Source organism: Syngnathus scovelli, chromosome 3 (assembly GCF_024217435.2).
Source record: "Syngnathus scovelli strain Florida chromosome 3, RoL_Ssco_1.2, whole genome shotgun sequence".
Taxonomy (NCBI): Eukaryota; Metazoa; Chordata; class Actinopteri; order Syngnathiformes; family Syngnathidae; genus Syngnathus; species Syngnathus scovelli.
The window spans coordinates 4,674,934-4,695,837 of NC_090849.1; the positions used below are offsets into that span (position 1 = coordinate 4,674,934).

The 20,904-nt window shown below is 47.1% G+C and overlaps 2 protein-coding genes across 13 annotated transcripts in view; both read right to left on the minus strand.

The window, feature by feature from the left end:
• Positions 1-545, minus strand: part of dhfr (dihydrofolate reductase) — a 65,872-nt gene extending 65,327 nt beyond the window's left edge. For 2 of the 4 annotated variants that reach the window (XM_049762438.2, XM_049762437.2), the window contains exon 1: positions 127-544. In XM_049762438.2, the coding sequence (XP_049618395.1) occupies positions 127-218 (92 nt within the window). In that variant the 5' untranslated portion in view covers positions 219-544. Of the gene's footprint in view, positions 1-126 lie in introns of all 4 variants that reach the window. The other 2 variants (XM_049762434.2, XM_049762435.2) reach the window with 2 other exon arrangements.
• Positions 546-4,660: 4,115 nt separating this feature from the next.
• gtf2h2 (general transcription factor IIH, polypeptide 2) overlaps positions 4,661-20,904 on the minus strand; it is a 103,195-nt gene continuing 86,951 nt past the window's right edge. For all 9 annotated transcript variants that reach the window (XM_049762397.2, XM_049762402.2, XM_049762401.2 and 6 more), the window contains 2 exons: positions 7,766-7,805; positions 4,661-5,796 (listed from right to left, as the gene is read on the minus strand). In XM_049762397.2, the coding sequence (XP_049618354.1) occupies positions 5,686-5,796; positions 7,766-7,805 (151 nt within the window). In that variant the 3' untranslated portion in view covers positions 4,661-5,685. The remainder of the gene's footprint in view (positions 5,797-7,765; positions 7,806-20,904) is intronic.

The following is a 20,904-nucleotide window of genomic DNA, read 5'->3' on the forward strand; positions in this document are numbered from 1 at the left end:
GTACACGTTTTTAATACTACAAAGATCCGCAGGTTTTTTTTTCCCACTCTAGTCTTGTGGGGTGCCATGGGAACACGTTTTTAACACTACAAAGATCCGCACATAGTTTTTTTTCCCCCCACTTACTTTAGTCTTGTGGGGTGCCATGGGAGATGTCCGTCTCTGCCTATTCCCAGATCTGGACACATTGCCACAATACCGTTCAATACTCGAGGCATATTATTGTATCGACAGTTCTTCTTCTTCTTCTTCTGGTTCTTCTTTCCTGTTTTTTGGCAGTATACCTTCTGATCTATGGGGCGTTGCTGGGTCGAAGGTTATGACAAGATATACGGCAGTTACAGACTAAATGCTTAATAATGATGATAAATAAATAAAAAACTATATCCTTCTATTAGCCCGGTACTCTCAAGGAACTCAAATAACTGGCCCTGAACATTTCCTATCGCAGGCTCACATTTCCCATCAACATGTTTGCCCATTGTATGCTGCGTCTCATTTAAACAGATGATGACCCGTCTTCTTTGAAAAGCAACGGCTGGCGAACAGCATTTAGCCGCATCACCGCCACCGTGAGGATTGGTGGATTATAGGGCGAGGCCATTGTGAGTCCCTCCAAACTCGGCCCACCCAAATTTGCTTCATGTTTTTGATGCCCTTCTAAAATGAGATCGCATGTCATTATCATTAAATTTTCTAAAAATTGTTTTTGTGGTTTTCATACTGTCTGATGAATGTGCTGTAGCCGGGTGACCACCGGGTTGGGCTATTGTAGCAATGCCGTCGCGGTATTAGACGCAAGAGTAGAGAAGTCAGCAGTAATTATTTTAAGTAAAAAAAAAAAAAAATCATCTTGTCGTGGTTTTGGTTGGAAGAAAGGAGAATAATAATAAATACATTGTGTTATAGTCAGCATACAGTGTGCACTGAAAGCATAACTCAGCTCGAGTTTTTTTTTTTTTGTTTTTCATTTCAAAATGTATCAGGGGGAGATTCAGTTGCCAGCAGAATAAATGAATTACTATATATGTAAATAAACAGATAGATAATATAAACATCGGACCCGAAAAAAAAAAAACACAAAAGACAGAATAGAACTAAATACACCTGTGATCAAATGAATCAGTCCTTCTCAAATAGGGGGGGGGGGGGGGGGGGGGTCTGTAACCTTGGGGAACATGTTTTTTTTTTTCTTTTTCTTACTATACTAGAGTAAAGGGTAATTAGACATCCACGGCAGTAGATGGGAGTGGCGGTATTATTGTAAGAGTGTGCGCCGGGAGTATTTGCTCTATAGTGTAGAGCGCACGGAACATGCGAGCAAGCAGTACAGAGCAGGCGATAAAAAGTGCAGTGGGACACCATGGAAAAATATTTAACAGGGTTGAAAAGAACGGCAGAGAGAGACGGAGAGTCACCCGAATAGCTAAGACAAGGAAATATGACGAAGCGTACGTAGCACTCGGCTTCAGTGTGACTACGGTGGTAGACAAGGAAAGACCGGTGTGTTTACTGTGCCTTAAACTGTTGGCATTGGACAGTATGAAGCAAAAAAATATTAAGGTGGCACTTAAAGACATTGCACACCAATTGCGCTGATAAGATTCTTATGTTTTTTTCAGCGAAAACTTGCTGAATATTGCCAACAATCTCAGTGAAAAAAAAAAAAAACAGCATCGCAGAAGAGCTGATACCTCCTGCAGCCGTGAAAATGGTCTCTGTCATGCTGCCTCATTTTGATTAAAAAAAAATATATATATATATATATCCATCCATCCGTCCATCTGCTTATGCTTGTCTGGGGTCGGGTCGCGGGGGCAGCAGCTTTAGGGGGGACTCCCAGACTTCCCTCTCCCCAGCCACTTCGTCCAGCTCATCCTGGGGACCCCTGGGCGTTCCCAGGCCAGCTGAGAGACATAGTCTTTCCAGCGCGTCCTGGGTTGTCCACGAGGTCTCCTGCCAGTGGGACATGCCTGAAACACCTCCCCAGGGAGGGGTCCAGGGGGCATCCTGGTGAGATGCCCCAGCCACCTCATCTGGCTCCTCTCAACGTGGAGAAGCAGCGGCTCTCCTCCGAGTCTCTCCCGGAAGACCAAGCTTCTCACCCTATCTCTGAGAGCCCGGACACCCTGCGGAGGGAACTCATTTCGGCCGCTTGTATCCGGGATCTTGTTCTTTCGGTCACGACCCTTAGCTCGTGACCATAGGTGAGGTTAGGAGCGTAGATTGACCGGTAAGTTGAGAGCTTTGCCTTTTGGCTCAGCTCTCTCTTCACCATGACAGACCGGTACAGAGTCCGCATTACAGCCGTAGCTGCACCGAGCTGCCTGTCGATCTCACGCTTCATCCTACCCTCGGTCATGAACAAGACCCCAAGATACTTAAACTCCTCCACTTGGGGCAGGATCTCATCCCCGATCCAGAGAGGGCATTCCACCCTTTTCCGACTGAGGACCATGGACTCAGATTTGGAGGTGCTCATCCCGACCGCTTCACACTCGGCTGTGAACCGCTTCAGTGAGAGCTGGAGATCACGGCTTGAAGAAGCCAACAGCACCACATCGGCTGCAAAAAGCAGAAATGCAATACTGAGGTCCCCAAACCGGACACCCTCAACACCTCGGCTGCGCCTAGAAATTCTGTCCATAAAAGTTATGAACAGAATCAGTGACAAAGGGCAGCCTTGGCGGAGACCAACCCTCACTGGAAATGAATCCGACTTACTGCCGGAAATGCGAACCAAGCTCTGGCATCAATGATACAGGGACCGAACCGCCCTTATCAGTTGGTTCGGCACCCCGTACTCCTGAAGCACCCTCCACAGAACTTCCCGAGGGACACGGTCGAACGCCTTCTCCAAGTCCACAAAACACGTGGACTTGTTGAGCGAACTCCCATGCACCCTCGAGGATCCTGCCGAGGGTATAGAGTTTGTCCACTGTTCCACGGCCAGGACAAAAACCACACTGCTCCTCCTAAATCCGAGATTTGACCTCCCGACAGACCCTCCTCTCCAGCACCCCTGAATAGACCTTACCAGGGAGGCTGAGGTGTGCGATTCCTCTTTAGATGGAACACACCCTCCGGTCCCCCTTCTTAAAGAGGGGAACCGCCACCCCAGTCTGCCAATCCAGAGGCACCGTCCTCGATGTCCACGCAATATTGTAGAGGTGTGTCAGCCAGGACAGCCCCACAACATCCTGTGGAATAATCGGACCTGTAACTGACGATGAGCCCGACGTCAGCACTGCATGTTCTTCCGGAATCAACAGCGGCGTTTTTTCAAGTGTCACAGAGGACGAAGATTTCAATGGATTTAATGATTTGGAGTGACATGGATGGTTTGATATTCGTGTTATGTTATAGTTATTTGAATAACTGTTTATAGGTTACATCAGGCACATTCTCAGTTCCTTGTTTGTTTATGTAACATTAGCATACTATATTGTTTAGCCTGTTGTCTATTCATGGCTGTTCTTAGTGTTGGATTAAGTAAAATAAAGTCCCCCCCCAAAATGCGATTTGTACCCCGGTGCGATTTATACCATAATTCCAGCTCAGGAGATCCATATCCTATGATACATTTGGGGAAGTGCCTGTTCCTGCCGCAAGGGGATCTGCAACTCGCTCTCGTTTAAGTATTATACGCTCAACAATTACATTCCACAACCACAATATTATTTACGTACCGTATTTTCTGGACTATAAGTCGCTCCGGAGTACAAATCGCACCAGCCATAAAATGCACAATAAAGAAGAAAAAACATACTATATGTTATAAGTAGTCACGGGGGACGAAGATTTCAATGGATTTAATGATTTGGAGTGACATGGATGGTTTGATAATCGTGTTATTTATGTTATAGTTATTTGAATAACTGTTTATAGGTTACATCAGGCACATTCTCAGTTCCTTGTTTGTTTATGTAACATTAGAATACTATATTGTTTAGCCTGTTGTTGCCTATTCATGTCTGTTCTTAGTGTTGGATTAAGTGAAATAAAGTCCCCCCCAAAAATGCGATTTGTACCCCGGTGCGATTTATACCATAATTCCAGCTCAGGAGAACCATATCTTATGATACATTTGGGGAAGTGCCTGTTCCTGCCGCAAGGGGATCTGCAACTCGCTCTTGTTTAAGTATTATACGCTCAACAATTACATTCCACAACCACAATATTACTTACGTACCGTATTTTCTGGACTATAAGTCGCTCCGGAGTACAAATCGCACCAGCCATAAAATGCACAATAAGGAAGAAAAAAACATACATATATGTTATAAGTAGTACTGTATGTAGTAATATAGATTGTGTGTCTGGCAGTGAAAACCTTGTTTGTATTTGGGACGGGACTAGATAAGCAGAATTGCTTTAACCCGCATACCTTTTCGACAAGTCATGTAAAACAAAATGTGAAATGAAGCTGTAGTGTTAGGGTTAGGGTGTGTTGTACTTGCCTAAATTAAAAAAATCTAATTAAACAAATAATAAAATAATGGCCGCATTGCTAAGTGGATTAGGTCCCTTAAATCCCCACTTAAGGCCCACATCCTAAACGCACCACACCACACGACACTGGTCTGAACACATCATCACATCGGCATGAGGTTGAAAAAAACCCCCATCTGAAAATCAGACTGCACCAAACTCAAAGAAATTAAACAATTTCTACTTTATTCATTGTAATTGACATCACATCACGATGGTTTCTAGATGCACTGTTGTACGGAAGCTTAGATGGAAGTTTTTAACAACAGGCAGGTATACCGTAACTGTGAAATAATGGCCAAATCAGCCATTCAAAGTTTTTATATTACACACGTGCACGTACGCACGCGCACATGCACGCACGCACGCACACACACACACACACACAAACACACGCGCGCACACACATACACACGCACGCACACAAAGTATGCCACCCACAAGACCCCGGACAAACATATGAATGGACTACTGCTGCATTTGAGGAGTGACAAGTTGGACCTACCAAACGTCCAACTTGGAAAAGTGCACTACTTTGAACTCGGGTGTAAGAGTTGCAAACTTGAAGAAAAAAAAAAAGATCCAGAGTTCACCGACAAACTACAATGGCCCTCAACAATGGCGACCACGTGGAGATGCAGTCCGTGAATGGCAAAATCTAAGTTACAACATCATTAACATATATTTAGCTTTATTTATAATATTAATTTAGTCATTGAAAATAACTGCGCATGACAAAAGGTGACAAAATGTGGTTTGTACTGACTACATGACGGCAAGTAAGAGGCATAGTTAGTCCATTCATATAAATGTCCGTGCACAGGACAGGACTGATTTTGGGGGATTTTCCTGTCAGGGGTCACAACAGCAAGTTACTAGCATGATTTGTTTGGCACAGTTTTTGTGTCAGATTTACTAATGTAAACTATACCCTTTAATCAACATCAAATATTAAAAATTGCTTTAAAGAACAACCTAATCCAAGTACAAGGGTTCGTGTGTTTGGGGCGCAGCTAAAGTTTTAGATCACCAAAGAACCCACCACTTAAATGCTGCAAAGTATACTACTGTACTCATTTTATGGGGCTCCTATCGGTCATGGTCTTTGTACATATCTTATAGGGCTCCTCTTGATCATGATCTATTACAATTATCATCAATTCTTTCCTTCTCTTTTCTCCTCTAGGTGTGGTTTTAAGGGGTGCGCTGACAGTGAACACAACCAGGGCAGCAGTGTAGTGTATCATGAATGAAGTGATCGCAGTCTACACAAAATGCTCTGCGACAGGATGGGCAGGTGAACATCTAGAAACAGAAGAGAAATACAGCAAGTTTAAAATACTGCAACAAACATTTACACATTTGAATGAGAAATAATATACGTATATGTGAACATTTACTAGTTATAGCAACTTTGCAACGTTTTAGGTTTAGAAAAGGTGCTGATTAATGCAAAGGGCTATCTATTTAATACACATTTATTAAATAACTTAATCTGTTCTCGTGATTTTGGAGTGTCAATATTGAAAGAGGGTCTGTCAATGCGTCAGTGATGGTGTGCTCATTCTCTGTCACGCTGTCTGTATCAAACAGGTGCAGCACATAATCAGCCCGGCATGCGTAATAAATAAACCCACGTCGAGATCCTACGTTCAATGTCCAAGGAGTAAATAATAAATCCAAGTCACGTTGAATGGAGGTCCAAGGAATGAATAACAAATTAATTTGACACCTTGTTGATCGTGTGATCTACACTCAGACAGAAAGAGCTCGTTATTGACAACAACATTGAGAGACCTTTTTTTCAATATTGACACTGCAAAATTGCGAGAATAACCCGTTGGAATCGGGTGTAGACAACACTGGGCATGCTGAACGAGGTGGCGCAGCAATGTAGTGACGGCAGCACTGTGATGGCAGCGCCTACAAGTTAGCAGGCAGCGGGCTTTGTTTTTGTGCGGCTGCTTTTCAATGACAGCTTGACGAACCTTTCGTCAATATTGACGCTACAAAATTGCGAAAATAAATGTTGTCTACTGCCTGGACTGTGTGGATTTTGGGTACATCGAGGAATTAGGTGCTGTGGCAGCAGTGGCGACGAGATTGCTCGGTGGCCTGCCTGGTGTACAGTGGACTTTTTCTCTCGTAAGTCACCTATTGAAAATATTAAAATCACCTAGTGAAAATAATATCACGTAGTGAAAGTAAAGTTTTCCATTCATAGGCAAGCAATCTGGCTATCCACTCAAGAGCAGGTAGGTGAAATGGATCCTGTCAACTACATGACATCACCCATTACAACATGGCGCCATTAAAGGTAGAGAGGGGGAGTATTTTGGCAAATACGAGACTACACACAAAAATGGGGACACCAAATATTGACCAAATCTTACATGATTGATCAATTTCCTCAGCAGGACCTCAATGTGAAACCATTATTGCTCCCTTTCTCCAGCAAGACCTCAATGTGGGACCTCCATAGCTGCCCTGTAAGAGAGCCAGGGTCCGGACAGACAGCTGTTTCCGGCTTGGCAAACCTGTCCATCATTCTATTGCCTTGCCTTCGATGAAGTCAGTGTCCTCTCCACTATGTTTTATTTTATTCTACCTTGTTCAGCACATCCTGCATTATTATTATTATTCTGTACTTGTGGCACGGGGAAAACTGTTGGCACTCTTGTTGCGTCAATGAAATGGGTCTTGTTTCTTCCAACAGGATAAAATCACAAACACATGGCTAACAAAGGGTAAAGAACAAACTGATGGACAACTCAGAGGAGCCCTGATTTAAAAAAAAAACGATTAGACATCAGTCAAAGAAGTTGAAAAATACAGTCTGGAGAAGTTGTGGTCATAAATGAGAGTTGCAGAATTAGTTTGATTACAGTTATTGCATCAAAAGGTTGTGCAGTAAAATACTGCATTGAACAGTTAAGGGTACGAAGATGTGACTTTTGGCTTTTCCCTGTCAGGGAATCGCCACAGTTAAGTCCCTTGCATGATTTGTGGAACACAGATTTTATTCTGCCATACCTGATGGAACCCAGCCTTTTTTATCCAGGAATTGGTGCGCTTACCAGGAACCAAACCTGCGTCATCCGCATAATAGGTAGTAGCATGTACTGACGATGACACTAGAAGTGCTACTCATTAATATTAAGGCTCAGGATACATGGGTTAATTATCAAATTTGAATTATGCTATTGTCCTGAGGCAAATTCATAGTAACTACAACAGAAATACAGAGCTGATATAATAAACAGGCAGCACTTACCCTTTTATCTTTTAATTCTCCTTGACAAGACTCACAGAACCTGAAATCAGAGCAGGATTAATATTGTTGTATTTTCACCAAATTCTACATAGCAGATTAAAAAGGTAAGAACAGTACAAAGCATAGACAATGACACTAAATGCATACCAATGTCGCAACAAATCTACGGATCCGTTCAGTACGATGGAATGAAAAATGTGAAAAATGCTCTCTCTCTTCTTCAGCTTGTCCCGCTGTAGGACGTTGCCTCTTGAACCTTCCTGCGAAACAGCACTCTGTCTTCTGCTATTCTGCCAGCTTCTGTTGTTGTCGTCTCCAACCAGTCCTGTATGTCTTGCTCCCATCTTCTTGTTGGTCTTCCTCTTCCTCTTTTACCCTCCATCTTTGTTTCCAGAATGTGTTTTTCAAGTGACTCATGGCGTTTGATATGCCCAAAATATTGCAGTTTCAATTTTTTCACAGTCTGCAGCAGTACTGGTGATGCAACTCCCATTCGTGTCAACACCTCGCCATTTGATATCCTATCAATCCACAATATCCGCAGAATCCTTCTGTAGCATTTCATTTCGAAGGCGGTGATCTTTTTGCTGTCAGTACTGTTGATGGTCCACGCCTCACAACCGTCAGTTGCAATTGGAAATATTGTACTTTTTAGAATTCTCATTTTTGTGTCTATACCAGGTATGGGCAAACTACAGCCCGCGGGCCACATCCGGCCCACGGGACCGTTTAATCCGGCCCGCCAACCCTAAATAAATTGTATTATTAAACATTTTTTTTCGGTCATTTTCCCTGCATTTAGTGTATTTTTCCAATAGATGGGGAAGCGCCCGCCCGCGCATTTACTCCCGGAAGCTGTGTCAGAAAGCTTGGTGCACACTCACAAGTGCATGTACGTACTCAGTACTCTATTTGTATCAGTGCCGAATTTAGAGCGGGGGCTGTGACGACAGCATTCTTGTAATTTGCGCGCCGAGCTTTCGGATACAGTTTTACGCTAAAGCCACCCACAGACCTTCCCCTGGAATCCATCCATCCATCCATCCATCCATCCATCCATCCATCCATCCATCCATCCATCCATCTTCTTCCGCTTATCCGGGGTCGGGTCGCGGGGGCAGCAGCTTTAGGAGGGACTCCCAGATTTCCCTCTCCCCAGCCACTTCATCCAGCTCATCCCGGGGGATCCCAAGGCGTTCCCAGGCCAGCTGAGAGACATAGTCTCCCCAGCGCGTCCTGGGTCGTCCCCGGGGTCTCCTACCGGTGGGACATGCTCGGAACACCTCCCCAGGGAAGCGTCCAGGAGGCATCCTGATAAGATGCCCGAGCCACCTCATCTGGCTCCTCTCAACGTGGAGGAGTAGCGACTCTACTCCGAGTCTCTCCCGGATGACCGAGCTCCTCACCCTATCTCTAAGGGAGAGCCCGGACATCCTGCGGAGAAAACTCATTTCGGCCGCTTGTATCCGGGATCTTGTTCTTTCGGTCACGACCCATAGCTCGTGACCATAGGTGAGGGTAGTAGCGTAAATCGACCGGTAAATTGAGAGCTTTGCCTTTTGGCTCAGCTCTCTCGTCACCACAACGGACCGGTACAGGGTCCGCATTACTGCCGACGCTGCACCGATCTGCCTGTCGATCTCGCGCTCCATCCTCCCCTCACTCGTGAACAAGACTCCAAGATGCTTGAACTCCTCCACTTGGGGCAGGATCTCATCCCCGATCCGGAGAGGGCATTCCACCCTTTTCCGATCGAGGACCATGGACTTGGATTTGGAGGTGCTGACCCTCATCCCGACCGCTTCACACTCGGCTGCGAACCGTTCCAGCGAGAGCTGGAAATCATGGCCTGAAGAAGCCAACAGCACCACGTCATCTGCAAGAAGCAGAGACTCAGATTTGGAGGTGCTCATCCCGACCGCTTCACACTCGGCTGTGAACCGCTTCAGTGAGAGCTGGAGATCACGGCTTGAAGAAGCCAACAGCACCACATCGGCTGCAAAAAGCAGAAATGCAATACTGAGGTCCCCAAACCGGACACCCTCAACACCTTGGCTGCGCCTAGAAATTCTGTCCATAAAAATTATGAACAGAATCGGTGACAAAGGGCAGCCTTGGCGGAGTCCAACCCTCACTGGGAACGAATCCGACTTACTGCCGGAAATGCGGACCAGACTCTGGCATCGGTGATACAGGGACCGAACCGCCCTTATCAGTTGGCTCGGCACCCCGTACTCCCGAAGCACCCTCCACAGAACCTCCCGAGGGACACGGTCGAACGCCTTCTCCAAGTCCACAAAACACATGTGGACTGGTTGGGCGAACTCCCATGCACCCTCGAGGATCCTGCCGAGGGTGTAGAGCTGGTCCACTGTTCCACGGCCAGGACGAAAGCCACACTGTTCCTCCTGAATCCGAGGTTCGACCTCCCGACGGACCCTCCTCTCCAGCACCCCTGAATAGACCTTACCAGGGAGGCTGAGGAGTGTGATTCCCCTGTAATTGGAACACACCCTCCGGTCCCCTTTCTTAAAGAGGGGAACCACCACCCCAGTCTGCCAATCCAGAGGCACTGTCCCCGATGTCCACGCAACGTTGTAGAGGCGTGTCAGCCATGACAGCCCCACAACATCCAGAGCCTTTAAGAACTCCGGGCGGATCTCATCCACCCCCGGGGCCTTGCCACCGAGGAGTGTTTTAACTACCTCAGTGACTTCGACCCCAGAGATTGGAGAATCCGCCTCAGAGTCTCCAGGCCCTGCTTCCTCAATGGAAGGCGTGTAGGTGGAATTGAGGAGGTCTTCGAAGTATTCTCCCCACCGACTCACGACGTCCCGAGTCGAGGTCAGCAACACGCCATCCCCACTGTAAACAGTGTTGACGTTGCACTGCTTCCCCCTCCTGAGACGCCGGATGGTGGACCAGAATTTCCTCGAAGCCGTCCGAAAGTCATTCTCCATGGCCTCACCAAACTCCTCCCACGCCCGGGTTTTTGCCTCAGCAACCGCCGAAGCCGCGTTCCGCTTGGCCATCCGGTACCTGTCAGCTGCCTCCGGAGTCCCGCAGGCCAAAACGGCCCGATAGGACTCCTTCTTCAGCTTGACGGCATCCCTTACCGCCGGTGTCCACCAGCGGGTTCGGGGATTGCCGCCACGACAGGCACCAACGACCTTACGGCCACAGCTCCGGTCGGCCGCCTCAACAATGGAAGCGCGGAACATGGTCCATTCATACTCAATGTCCCCCGCCTCCCCCGGGACGTGGGAAAAGCTCTGCCGGAGGTGGGAGTTGAAAGTCTTCCTGACAGGAGATTCTGCCAGACGTTCCCAGCAGACCCTCACAGAGCGTTTGGGTCTGCCAGGTCGGACCGGCATCTTCCCCCACCATCGGAGCCAACCCACCACCAGGTGGTGATCAGTTGACAGCTCCGCCCCTCTCTTCGCCCGAGTGTCCAAAACATGCGGCCGCAAATCCGATGACACGACTACAAAGTCGTTCATCGAACTGCGGCCTAGGGTGTCCTGGTGCCAAGTGCACACATGGACACCCTTATGCTTGAACATGGTGTTCATTATTGAAAATCCATGTCGAGCACAGAAGTCCAACAGTAGAACACCGCTCGGGTTCAGATCGTGGGGGCCGTTCCTCCCAATCACGCCCTTCCAGGTCTCACTGTCATTGCCCACGTGAGCATTGAAGTCACCCAGTAGAACGATGGAGTCCCCAGAAGGAGCGCTCTCCAGCACTTCCTCCAGGAACTCCAAGAAGGGTGGGTACTCTGAGCTGCCGTTTGGTGCATAGACACAAACAACAGTCAGGACCCGTCCCCCCACCCGAAGGCGGAGGGAGGCTACCCTCTCGTTCACCGGGGTGAACCCCAATGTGCAGGCGCCCAGCCGGGGGGCAATAAGTATACCCACACCTGCTCGACGCCTCTCACCGTGGGCAACTCCAGAGTGGAAGAGAGTCCAGCCCCTCTCGAGAGGGCTTGTACCGGAACCCAAACTGTGCGTGGAGGCTAGTCCGACTATATCTAGTCGGAATTTTTCTGCCTCGCACACCAGCTCGGGCTCCTTTCCAGCCAGAGAGGTGACATTCCATGTCCCAAGAGCCAGGTTCTGCAGCCGGGGATCAGACCGCCAAGGTCCCTGCCTTTGGCTGCCGCCCAGCACACATTGCACCCGACCCCTTCGGCCCCTCCCACAGGTGGTGAGCCCATGGGAAGGGGGACCCACGTTTCCTTTTCGGGCTATGCCCGGCCGGGCCCCATGGGTGAAGGCCCGGCCACCAGACGCTCGCCTTCGAGCCCCGCCTCCAGGCCTGGCTCCAGAGGGAGGCCCCGGTGACCCGCGTCCGGGCGAGGGAAAACGAAGTCCATTTATTTCAATCGTCATAAGGGGCTTCTGTGAGCCGTGCTTTGTCTGGCCCCTCACCTAGGACCCGTTTGCCATGGGTGATCCCCTGGAATCCTTCCATTAAAATGAGTCGCCCAAGGAAAAGCAAGGTGGACACTGAGTGCCGAGTGTTTAAAAAGAGTGGCCAATTTGGCTCGACGTACGCGACGTGACGTTCAGCCACATGAACATCAACATCAACCCGTCACAGATCTAGGTAAACGTACCAACACCTCGGATCTCTCCTAAGAATTGCCACAACAAATTTTACTCCAGACTATGACACACTAGCAAAAAAAAAGGGAGACCAACAACACTGTTCCCACTGAAAATGAAGGGGAGGCTTTCAAGTTTGTTGTAAAAAAAATGCATTTTGAATATGATCTGTAAAAATAGCAGGGATTGAAACTAGCGACCATTCTCATTTTCAAACAATGCAGGATGCTCAAGGACAATGATGCACCACCTGTTTGTGACTAATCTTAACCTGTAAAGTTCTTAAGGCTTACTTTAAGGAAGTGTTTCCCATTTCCTCACCTCTGTTACCAGGTGTTTGTGAGTTAAAACTCTGCTCTGATTTTCAGATACCCCTCACCGTGTTGCCGTTTTGATTACTTTATTTGGATGTATGCTTTCACCGATTCTTCAAGATGATATATTTGGTCAGAATGTTTGCCGTTTGATGTGATCTCATAAAATAAACATCTTTCAGTAATCTGACCTGCAGGCACTGAAGTGATGGAGACTGTTATTCATAATAACAGTGTCGTATTTTGAGAATCACTGATAGCAGTTTTTTAGGGATTTTTTTTTTTAATGCTGTTAATAAATGCATTTGTTTTCAAAAAACTTTTTGGGAATATCCATGCTTTACTACCTACTAAAGGCCAAAACCTTTTATGCAATGACCTTTACAGGTCGTTTATATTACTTCACACAAACACTACATCCATCTGCTCCTGGTTCGGCCCCCCGGTCAAAATTTAGAACCCAATTCGGCCCGCAAGTCAAAAAGTTTGCCCACCCCTGGTCTATACACTGTCCTTTCCAGAGCTTTTCCATCTTTTTCACTTTGGCAAATGCCATTGCCAGTCTTCTCCGTATTTCTGGGGTAGTTTTTCCATTTGCTTCTATTCTGGCTCCAAGATACTCAAAATGACTGACCCTTTCTATTTCTTCATCACCAATCGTTATTACCGCCTTCTCTTCACACTTGTCCGTGTCCATAATTTTCATTTTCTTCACATTCAGATATAGGTCTTTCTCTTCGCTGTGTTGTTTGACCGCCCTGATGAGATTTTCCAGCCCTCTTGGAGTAGTGGCCAGCAGCGCAGTGTCGTCGGCATACCTTAGGTCTCTGATGGTCAGCTCCTGCATTATTGCTTCGTTGTATTCACATCTCCTATGGTCGTGTTCCACTTCCCTCACTTCCTTCAGTGTAAAGACTAAATAGGTGTGGTGAAAGTATGCACCCTTGTCTCACTCTTTTTACTGGGAACCATGCTGTTCCACATTCGAGTTGTACAGCTGATTGTTGGCCCTTGTAGAGTGATTTAATCAAGTTAATCAGATGTGGATGGAAGTTCATTTCCTGGAGAGTTAGCCAGAGCTTTTTATGATTGACACAGTCAAAGGCTTTTGAGTAGTCTATGAAGCATGCATGAAGATTTACATTCACTTTCCGATGTTTCTGAATCATCATTCGTAGATTGAAAATGTGGTCTCTCGTTCCTCTGTTTTTTCTAAATCCTGCTTGTGTTTTGCTAACTTCCTCTTCCAGTTTACTTTCCAGTCTTTTCATGATAACTTTGAGTAGTATTTTACTTGCATGGCTGATAAGCGATATTGTTCTGTAGTTGGAACACAATTGTAAGTCTCCCGTTTTTGGTAAAGTTATGAAAATTGCCCTTTTCCAGTCAGTCGGCCACTGTTTTTTTTTGCCATATCTTTGTGCACAATTTATGGTATACCTCTACTCCTTCTTCTCCACTTGCTTTCAACATTTCTGCTTGTATGTTGTCGCATCCAGGACTTTTTCCTTCTTTAAGGGATTTAATAGCCCATTCGATTTCTGATCTGAGTGGTGGTAATTGTGGTTCTGTTTCTGGTTCTATCTGGTCCAATACTTCTTCTGCATCATTTTTTGTGTACATCCCCTCACAGTACCTCCTCCATCTGTCCACAATTGCCTGATTCTCGGTCAGTGTGTTGCCGTTTTCATCCTTAATTACCCCAAGACCGGGTTGAAAAGTTTTTGTGAGACTCTTTATTTCTTCATACATTTCTCTGCTTTTGTTTTTTCTCATATGGTCCTCAATTTTCTGGCACTTTTTAACCAGGTATGTCTTCTTATCCTCTTTGCACATTTGCTTCACAACTTTTGCTATTGCTTTGTACTGTTTGCTATGTAGTCCATAGGATTTCTTTGCTTCTTTTCTTTCGTCGATCTTGTTTAGTGAAAAATGCTAGTGGAATTTTATAGTACAAGATTGCTGATACGCTTATTTCACTGTCAAAGAGCCAACTAATCATCATGGAGAAACTGAGCGTGCAATCGATCCATCTGCTCTAGAGTCGCAATGTTGTCAATAATATATGCACACAGCAGTAGGGGATTGGGGTAATTTGCCAAGGGGCAAGTAGTGCCACCCCTATTTTCCAGAAAACCATAGAAGAAGTTGGTCATGTGACCACCTATTTTTGAAGGGGCATCCATTTCACTCATCCTGCAGAGAAGGGAGACACATGGCTTGAGAGGTAAGCACATTTAAGTTAAAAAACATTTGTTTGCCCTCAAAAGTAACATTTCTATGATTAAGGTTTTTAGATTGCTGTGTTTGAACAATTATAAAAAACTTTGAAAACAGTTCACACATGTTTTAGTGCTTTAGTAAGCTACAGCATGAGTCCATAGAGTTAGCATGATGCTTGCTCAAATGATGCATTTTTTTCTAAATGGTGGGTCTGGAGTAATTTGTGCCAAAGGGCCTGGGGTAAGTTGTGCCACAAAAGAAACAGGCTGAAAAGAAGAAAAGGAGTGAAAATAAGAAGGGTCAAAGCAAAACAAACCCAAAAAGAAAGTGCTCCCCAGTAGCTCAGAAGAGAGTGACGTTCCGCTTCCACTTAGTGATGTCACTGAATATGACAGTTCAGATGTCCAGAGTGATGATGATGATGGTGACAATAATCTGTCTGCTGGTGACTTTGTCATTGTGAGGTTTATAGGTAAAAAATCTAAATCCTATAACTATGTTGGATTGGTGGAGAATGTTGAAGGTGATGAGATCAGTGCAGATCAGTTTCAGAAGCAAATTTCTAAGAGGTCTCTTGATGGAAAGCCAGTTTTCACATTTAGAGAGAATGATGAAGGAGTCATCCCTAGAGGTGATGTGCTCAAGAAATTACCCACACCACAAAAACAGAAGGGAGCATAAATGTACATTCCCCTCCAGCATTGACACGTGGGATGTTCAGTAGTAGGCCGGATCTGAAGAGATTCAGCTGCAGAGGATTAGGTGCTCATTTTGGAATTTTGATTTGGTTCTGAGTAGCCTATGTGTTCACACCGCACCACAAAACTTGGTGATACAGCCAGAAAGGAGCAGAAGTTCATATTTCCAAGACTCAATTAGGTGTTCATGTGACTGTATAGGCCTTGTTATAGAAAAGTGTCCTTTGATGTTGCTAAAACTTTAAATAAAAGTTAAACAAGTAATTTGTATTGAATTTGTCTTTCTTTTATATAGTATAATTTGAGATTAAAATGATCTGTTTTACTTCAATTATAATTGATAATTACCAATGGCACAATTTATCCCAGTGTATTTTCTTTAATAGCTAATATTCTCTAAAAAGTGGTTTTGTGGCACAACTTGCCCCAGGTATGGGGTAAGTTGTGCCACAAAGCCACTTTTTTTTCTAAAGCTGTATTTCTCAAACAGTTTAAGATCCAAAGTAATTGTTACCAGGGATGCACAACATCCTAAACTATATGTAGATATCTTAGTTGGAGGCATTACTGTTATCCCCTTGCTTTAAGGGCACTTTAAGTAAAAATTGGCACTACTTCAGGGATGAGAACGGCAAATGAAAAAAAACACTGAAAAGTAGCCGGGGTCTGGGGGCCGCATGCCCCTTGCTGCAGGGGGCCAGGGGCCACAGGTCCCTATTGGGGGCTGCAGGGGCCACAGGCCCCTATTGGGGGCCACAGGCCCCACAGGCCCCCATTGGGAGCCGCAGGGGGCCAGGGGCAATGCCCTGGAGGGGGCTCAGGGGGCAAAGTTCCCAGGAAACTCCTGGATTTTGGCAGAAAGCAACCCCAAAACCATTATTTTCATCACCCAATTTCAACAGTTTTGTTAAAAAAATATTCCTGCTTGGTGGGCTACCAAGGTGAATACAATACAGTCAATCCTCGGTTTTTGACCACAATCCGTTCCAGAAGGTGGTTCGAGAAGCGAATCGGTCGGATTCCGAATCTATTTTACCCATTACAAATAATAGAAACATTTTTAATCCGATCCAAGACTTTACGCATTTTTTTCATTTGCGCATTTTTGTCCGATCGCGCAAGTGCAGCGCACCGCCGAACGCGCAACCATAGTGCGTCGTCGGCCGCACAACTGCACTGCGCTGGTTGCATTATTGTGACAGAGCCGTCGCTGAAATTTAGAAAATAAGTCTAAACTTCTGATGTACTTTCCAAAATTCAAGTGGACTTAAGTGCGCAGGGACCTTAATTTTGTCCGATCGCGCAACTGAAGCACACCGCCGAACACGCAAACGTAGCGCGTCGCTGACCGCGCAACTGCAGCGCGCTGCTCGCATTATTGTGACAGAGCCGTCGCTGAAATTTAGAAAATATGTTTAAAGTCCTGTTGTACTTTCCAAAATTGAAGTGGACCTTAGTGCGCAGGGAGCTTAATTTAGTCCGATCGCGCAGCGCGCCAGGTGCTCACTGTCGCATTGCTTTAAGAGTGTCTTTGTGTTGCGAGTTGTAAGATGACGCTGCTCTCGAGCTATGCCCATCTGACCCCGTTCGACTTGTCTATTTCCCTGGCACGATCCTCGTCTTTTTTCTCTAAAACCTTCGCCATGCTGGCTAAAACGTTTGCTAATTAAGCAAATGAGTAGGCAAATGATGTGACGAAAGTAGCGCCAAAATGCTGCTGAAAAAAAGGCGGCTGTTGTTGCAATACTCCTGCCAGCCGCCCCCCATATAAAAACAATTTTCTCAACAGATCTACACGATTCACGAAAATGATACTCCCGACGGAAAAAAACATAGAAATCCGCGGAAGATTCTCATCCCTGCTACTAACCCCACTCTCCCCTAGCTATTTCACCACATCCTGCATGCATACTCAGGTCAGGTATGGGGGCACGCACCCCTGCTATCAACTGAGAAGAAGTCAGAGCCTCACAACACTCTCAGTACCGGGATACAGAGCCAAGGTGAAGCAGACGGGATCCCCCAGAGCTCTAGGAGTCTCCACAGGGCATCTCAACTAACCGAGTCGAACGCCTTCTTGAAGTCGATATAGGCTGCTGGCAGCTTTCTATCGAATCCTCAGGGGCGCTCTGTCAGGACGCAAAGAGCGAGGGTACGGTTGACGATGGATCTCTTTGGCGTGAAGCTGGATTGCTCAGGTCGCTGGTGCTCTACTAAGTGGTGGCGCATCCTGTTCAGAAGTACATGGGCGAAGACTTTGTAAGGCACTGAGAGAAGGGTAACCCCCCGATAGTTCCCGGATGTCGTACTTCCCCTTCCAGATTGGAACAACATTTCCGGTCGGTTGGAACGACACCCGAGCTCCACACAGAGCAGAGCAGGGTGTGCAACCCTTCGAAGGCGGACTCCCACCCTGCCTTGAACATCTCCGCGTAGACACCACAGTTCCCCGGCACCCTTCCATCCCCCAGCTGGCCCAGGGCCTTTTGGACTTCCTTGAGGCTGGGCACATCAGTGCTGATGGGAGGGGAAAGGCGCTGTGGCCTGGATACCATCTGTGGATATCTCGCGGCTGGGGGCGTCGACTCAATACAACCCCTGAAAATACTCAACCCAGCGCTTCAGTCTGTCCTCTTTGGCAGGACTGTACCATCCGCACCACTGAGCTTCGCGGCCGGGGTCCGGCCAACAAAGTTCCCGGATCGTCTTGTAAGCCGGACGAGCATCATCTGTAGTCAGGTGATGCTCGACCGTCTCACAGAGACCCCGGACCCACTCCTTCTGATCTCGTCGCGCAGCCTGAACAGCTGCCTGTAGCGATCGGCATGCCCATTGAGCCTGGCTTTGCGGCACTCGTCGACGATGTTTGCCGTCTCGACGGATAGGCCACCCCGGCGTCTCCTGGGTAACAGGTATGCCCTCCCTGGCAGCCCCCAGGATTAACTCTGAACCCCTCCCACAGCACCTGTGGATCCCCCGGGGAGCCCAGCCCCCCAAGCCTCCCAGCCAGACTCTCAACGTACGCCGCAGCCAAGTCAGGCTCCCATAGCCGGCCTGTCGTTCGGCTTTACTTGGCCAAGCACCGCCCTTCTCGGGGCCTTGAGACGAAGCTGTAGCGTAGCAACGAGGAGCCGGTGGTCATTATCGAAGAACTAAGCACCCCAGAACACCCGACAGGCCCGCAGCAGGGACCATCGACCACCCACAAGAATGTGGTCGATCTCCTTTGTGGTGTGGTATTAGAATATCAAGTCTAACACCACTAATCCGGCCTCTGAAACCGCCAACCCCCAGCCCAGCATCAGGGAGGAGTTGGTGTCGCGTTCCCTGTCGGGGAATGTTCCAGAGCCGTGAGGACAGATGCCCGCCCCTGAACCACTCCTGGAGGTGCCTGTGACAGCATTGAAGTCCCCAAGGACAATCAGGTTCACCACTGTTAGAGTGGTGCTCACTCTAACTTATTTTGCAAGAACCACACGGGAGACAGTATGCCTTTTGAACACTTGCAAGTGGAGAGCTTGTTCGTTACTGTGCATACAGCGATGATCGAATGAAGTCTGACTTTGGATTCTTGCAAGAGAGTATTTATTGAGAGAAAGCAGGGTGGGGTGAGAGTGGTCAGGATGGGGGTGAACCCCTGGCCTCTGGTCAAAGCATAGCAGGGGGTACTTTACGATGTTGGGGGAAACAGAACAACTTAAATTGCTTCCTCTGCAGCTGGTCAATCAGTTCAAAGGATCTTAGCACTTTGTTCTACTACTTTGTTAAAACAGGATACGTTTGGTTAATTATTACAGGTTACATTCCAACATAAGCATAGGATCAAACTAATCTATCAACGCTAACAACTGCCGAGTTGAGCTCGGCACAGAAGGCTTCCTATGTTCACACACCCTGGTGGGAGCTTATACTGCGACGAACGACACCACGCCCAACGAGTGAGCGAGGTGCAGTCGCATATTACGCTCCGAGACCGGCGTAACTTCCTTCACCTGCAAGACCACTCAGTCGGCCACCACCAAGGCCAACCCCTGGAGGTGCCGGCCGTTGCTTCGGTCCGACCAGTAGTGGGTGTAACCACCCACTCTGGTTTGGGTCGAACGAGGCCGCCTCACCTCAGAGAAGGCCGCCACCACAATGCACAACCTGCAGAGTTCTGCAGACAAGTAAGGCACGTCGGAGTCTTCCTTGAGTGAGAGCATGTTCCAAGCGGCTGCACAGATCGGACGCCTCAGGTTCAACCGAGGGCTTCGCGATCCTGTGTGCGACTCCTCAGCACTGCCGCAACGCAACACCGCACCCACACCAGCCTTGCTGCTCCGAGGTTTCCCTCAATCAGGTTGCAGGGGTCCCCGAAGGCTTTGACCTGCCGCCTTCATGCGGCGCTAGAGTTTGACATCAGAGGTACTCCCTCGGAGCGGGTTTGGAAATGGCTTTAGTTGTTTTGTTCCGAGAAATTTAGGGTATAGGTCAAAGTCCCAAAGTCAAAGTCCCAATGATCATCGTCACACACACATCTGGGTATGGTGAAATTTGTCCTCTGCATTTAACCCATCCCCATGTGATTTTGATCCATCCCCTGGGGGAGAGGGGAGCAGTGAGCAGCAGCGGTGCCGCGCTCGGGAATCATTTGGCGATCTAACCCCCCAATTCCAACCCTTAATGCTGAGTGCCAAGCAGGGAGGCAATGGGTCCCATTTTTATAGTCTTTGGTATGACCCGGCCGGGGTTTGAACCCACAACCTTCCAGTCTCAGGGTGGACACTCTACTACTAGGCCACTGAGCTGGTGGGGGTGCAAGCACCAGCCCCCGACGCTGGGGTGGTAAAAGGCCCAGCTCTCTTTTCAGTCCCGAGGAGCCGCCCCTAACCCACATGCATACAGTACAATCACAAATATTTACAAAAGTATATTTTACCAAATGTGTATATTTTAGAAAATATGCAAGCTGTACAATATTAACAAGACAGTTTAATATACAACAAAGATACATTATCTACAAACGACAACTGAACATCACACATTACCACCATGTTCACAATAACCAAAGCATCGTATAGATTTTGGAATTGGGCCTACGCAAAAGGCGCACCTTATTAAGAGGCGCACCTTAAGGTTTTTGAGAAAATTATACCCTTTTAAGTGTGCCTTATGGTGCGGAAAATACTGTACTATGAATTATTGTGGGAAAATTTATTTTTATGTTTGAAAATGTTATTTTTAAATGTTTATATGTTTCAGCTCATCGAAGTAACATTTTGAGGCCTTGTAACCAGATGCATCAAATATAATAA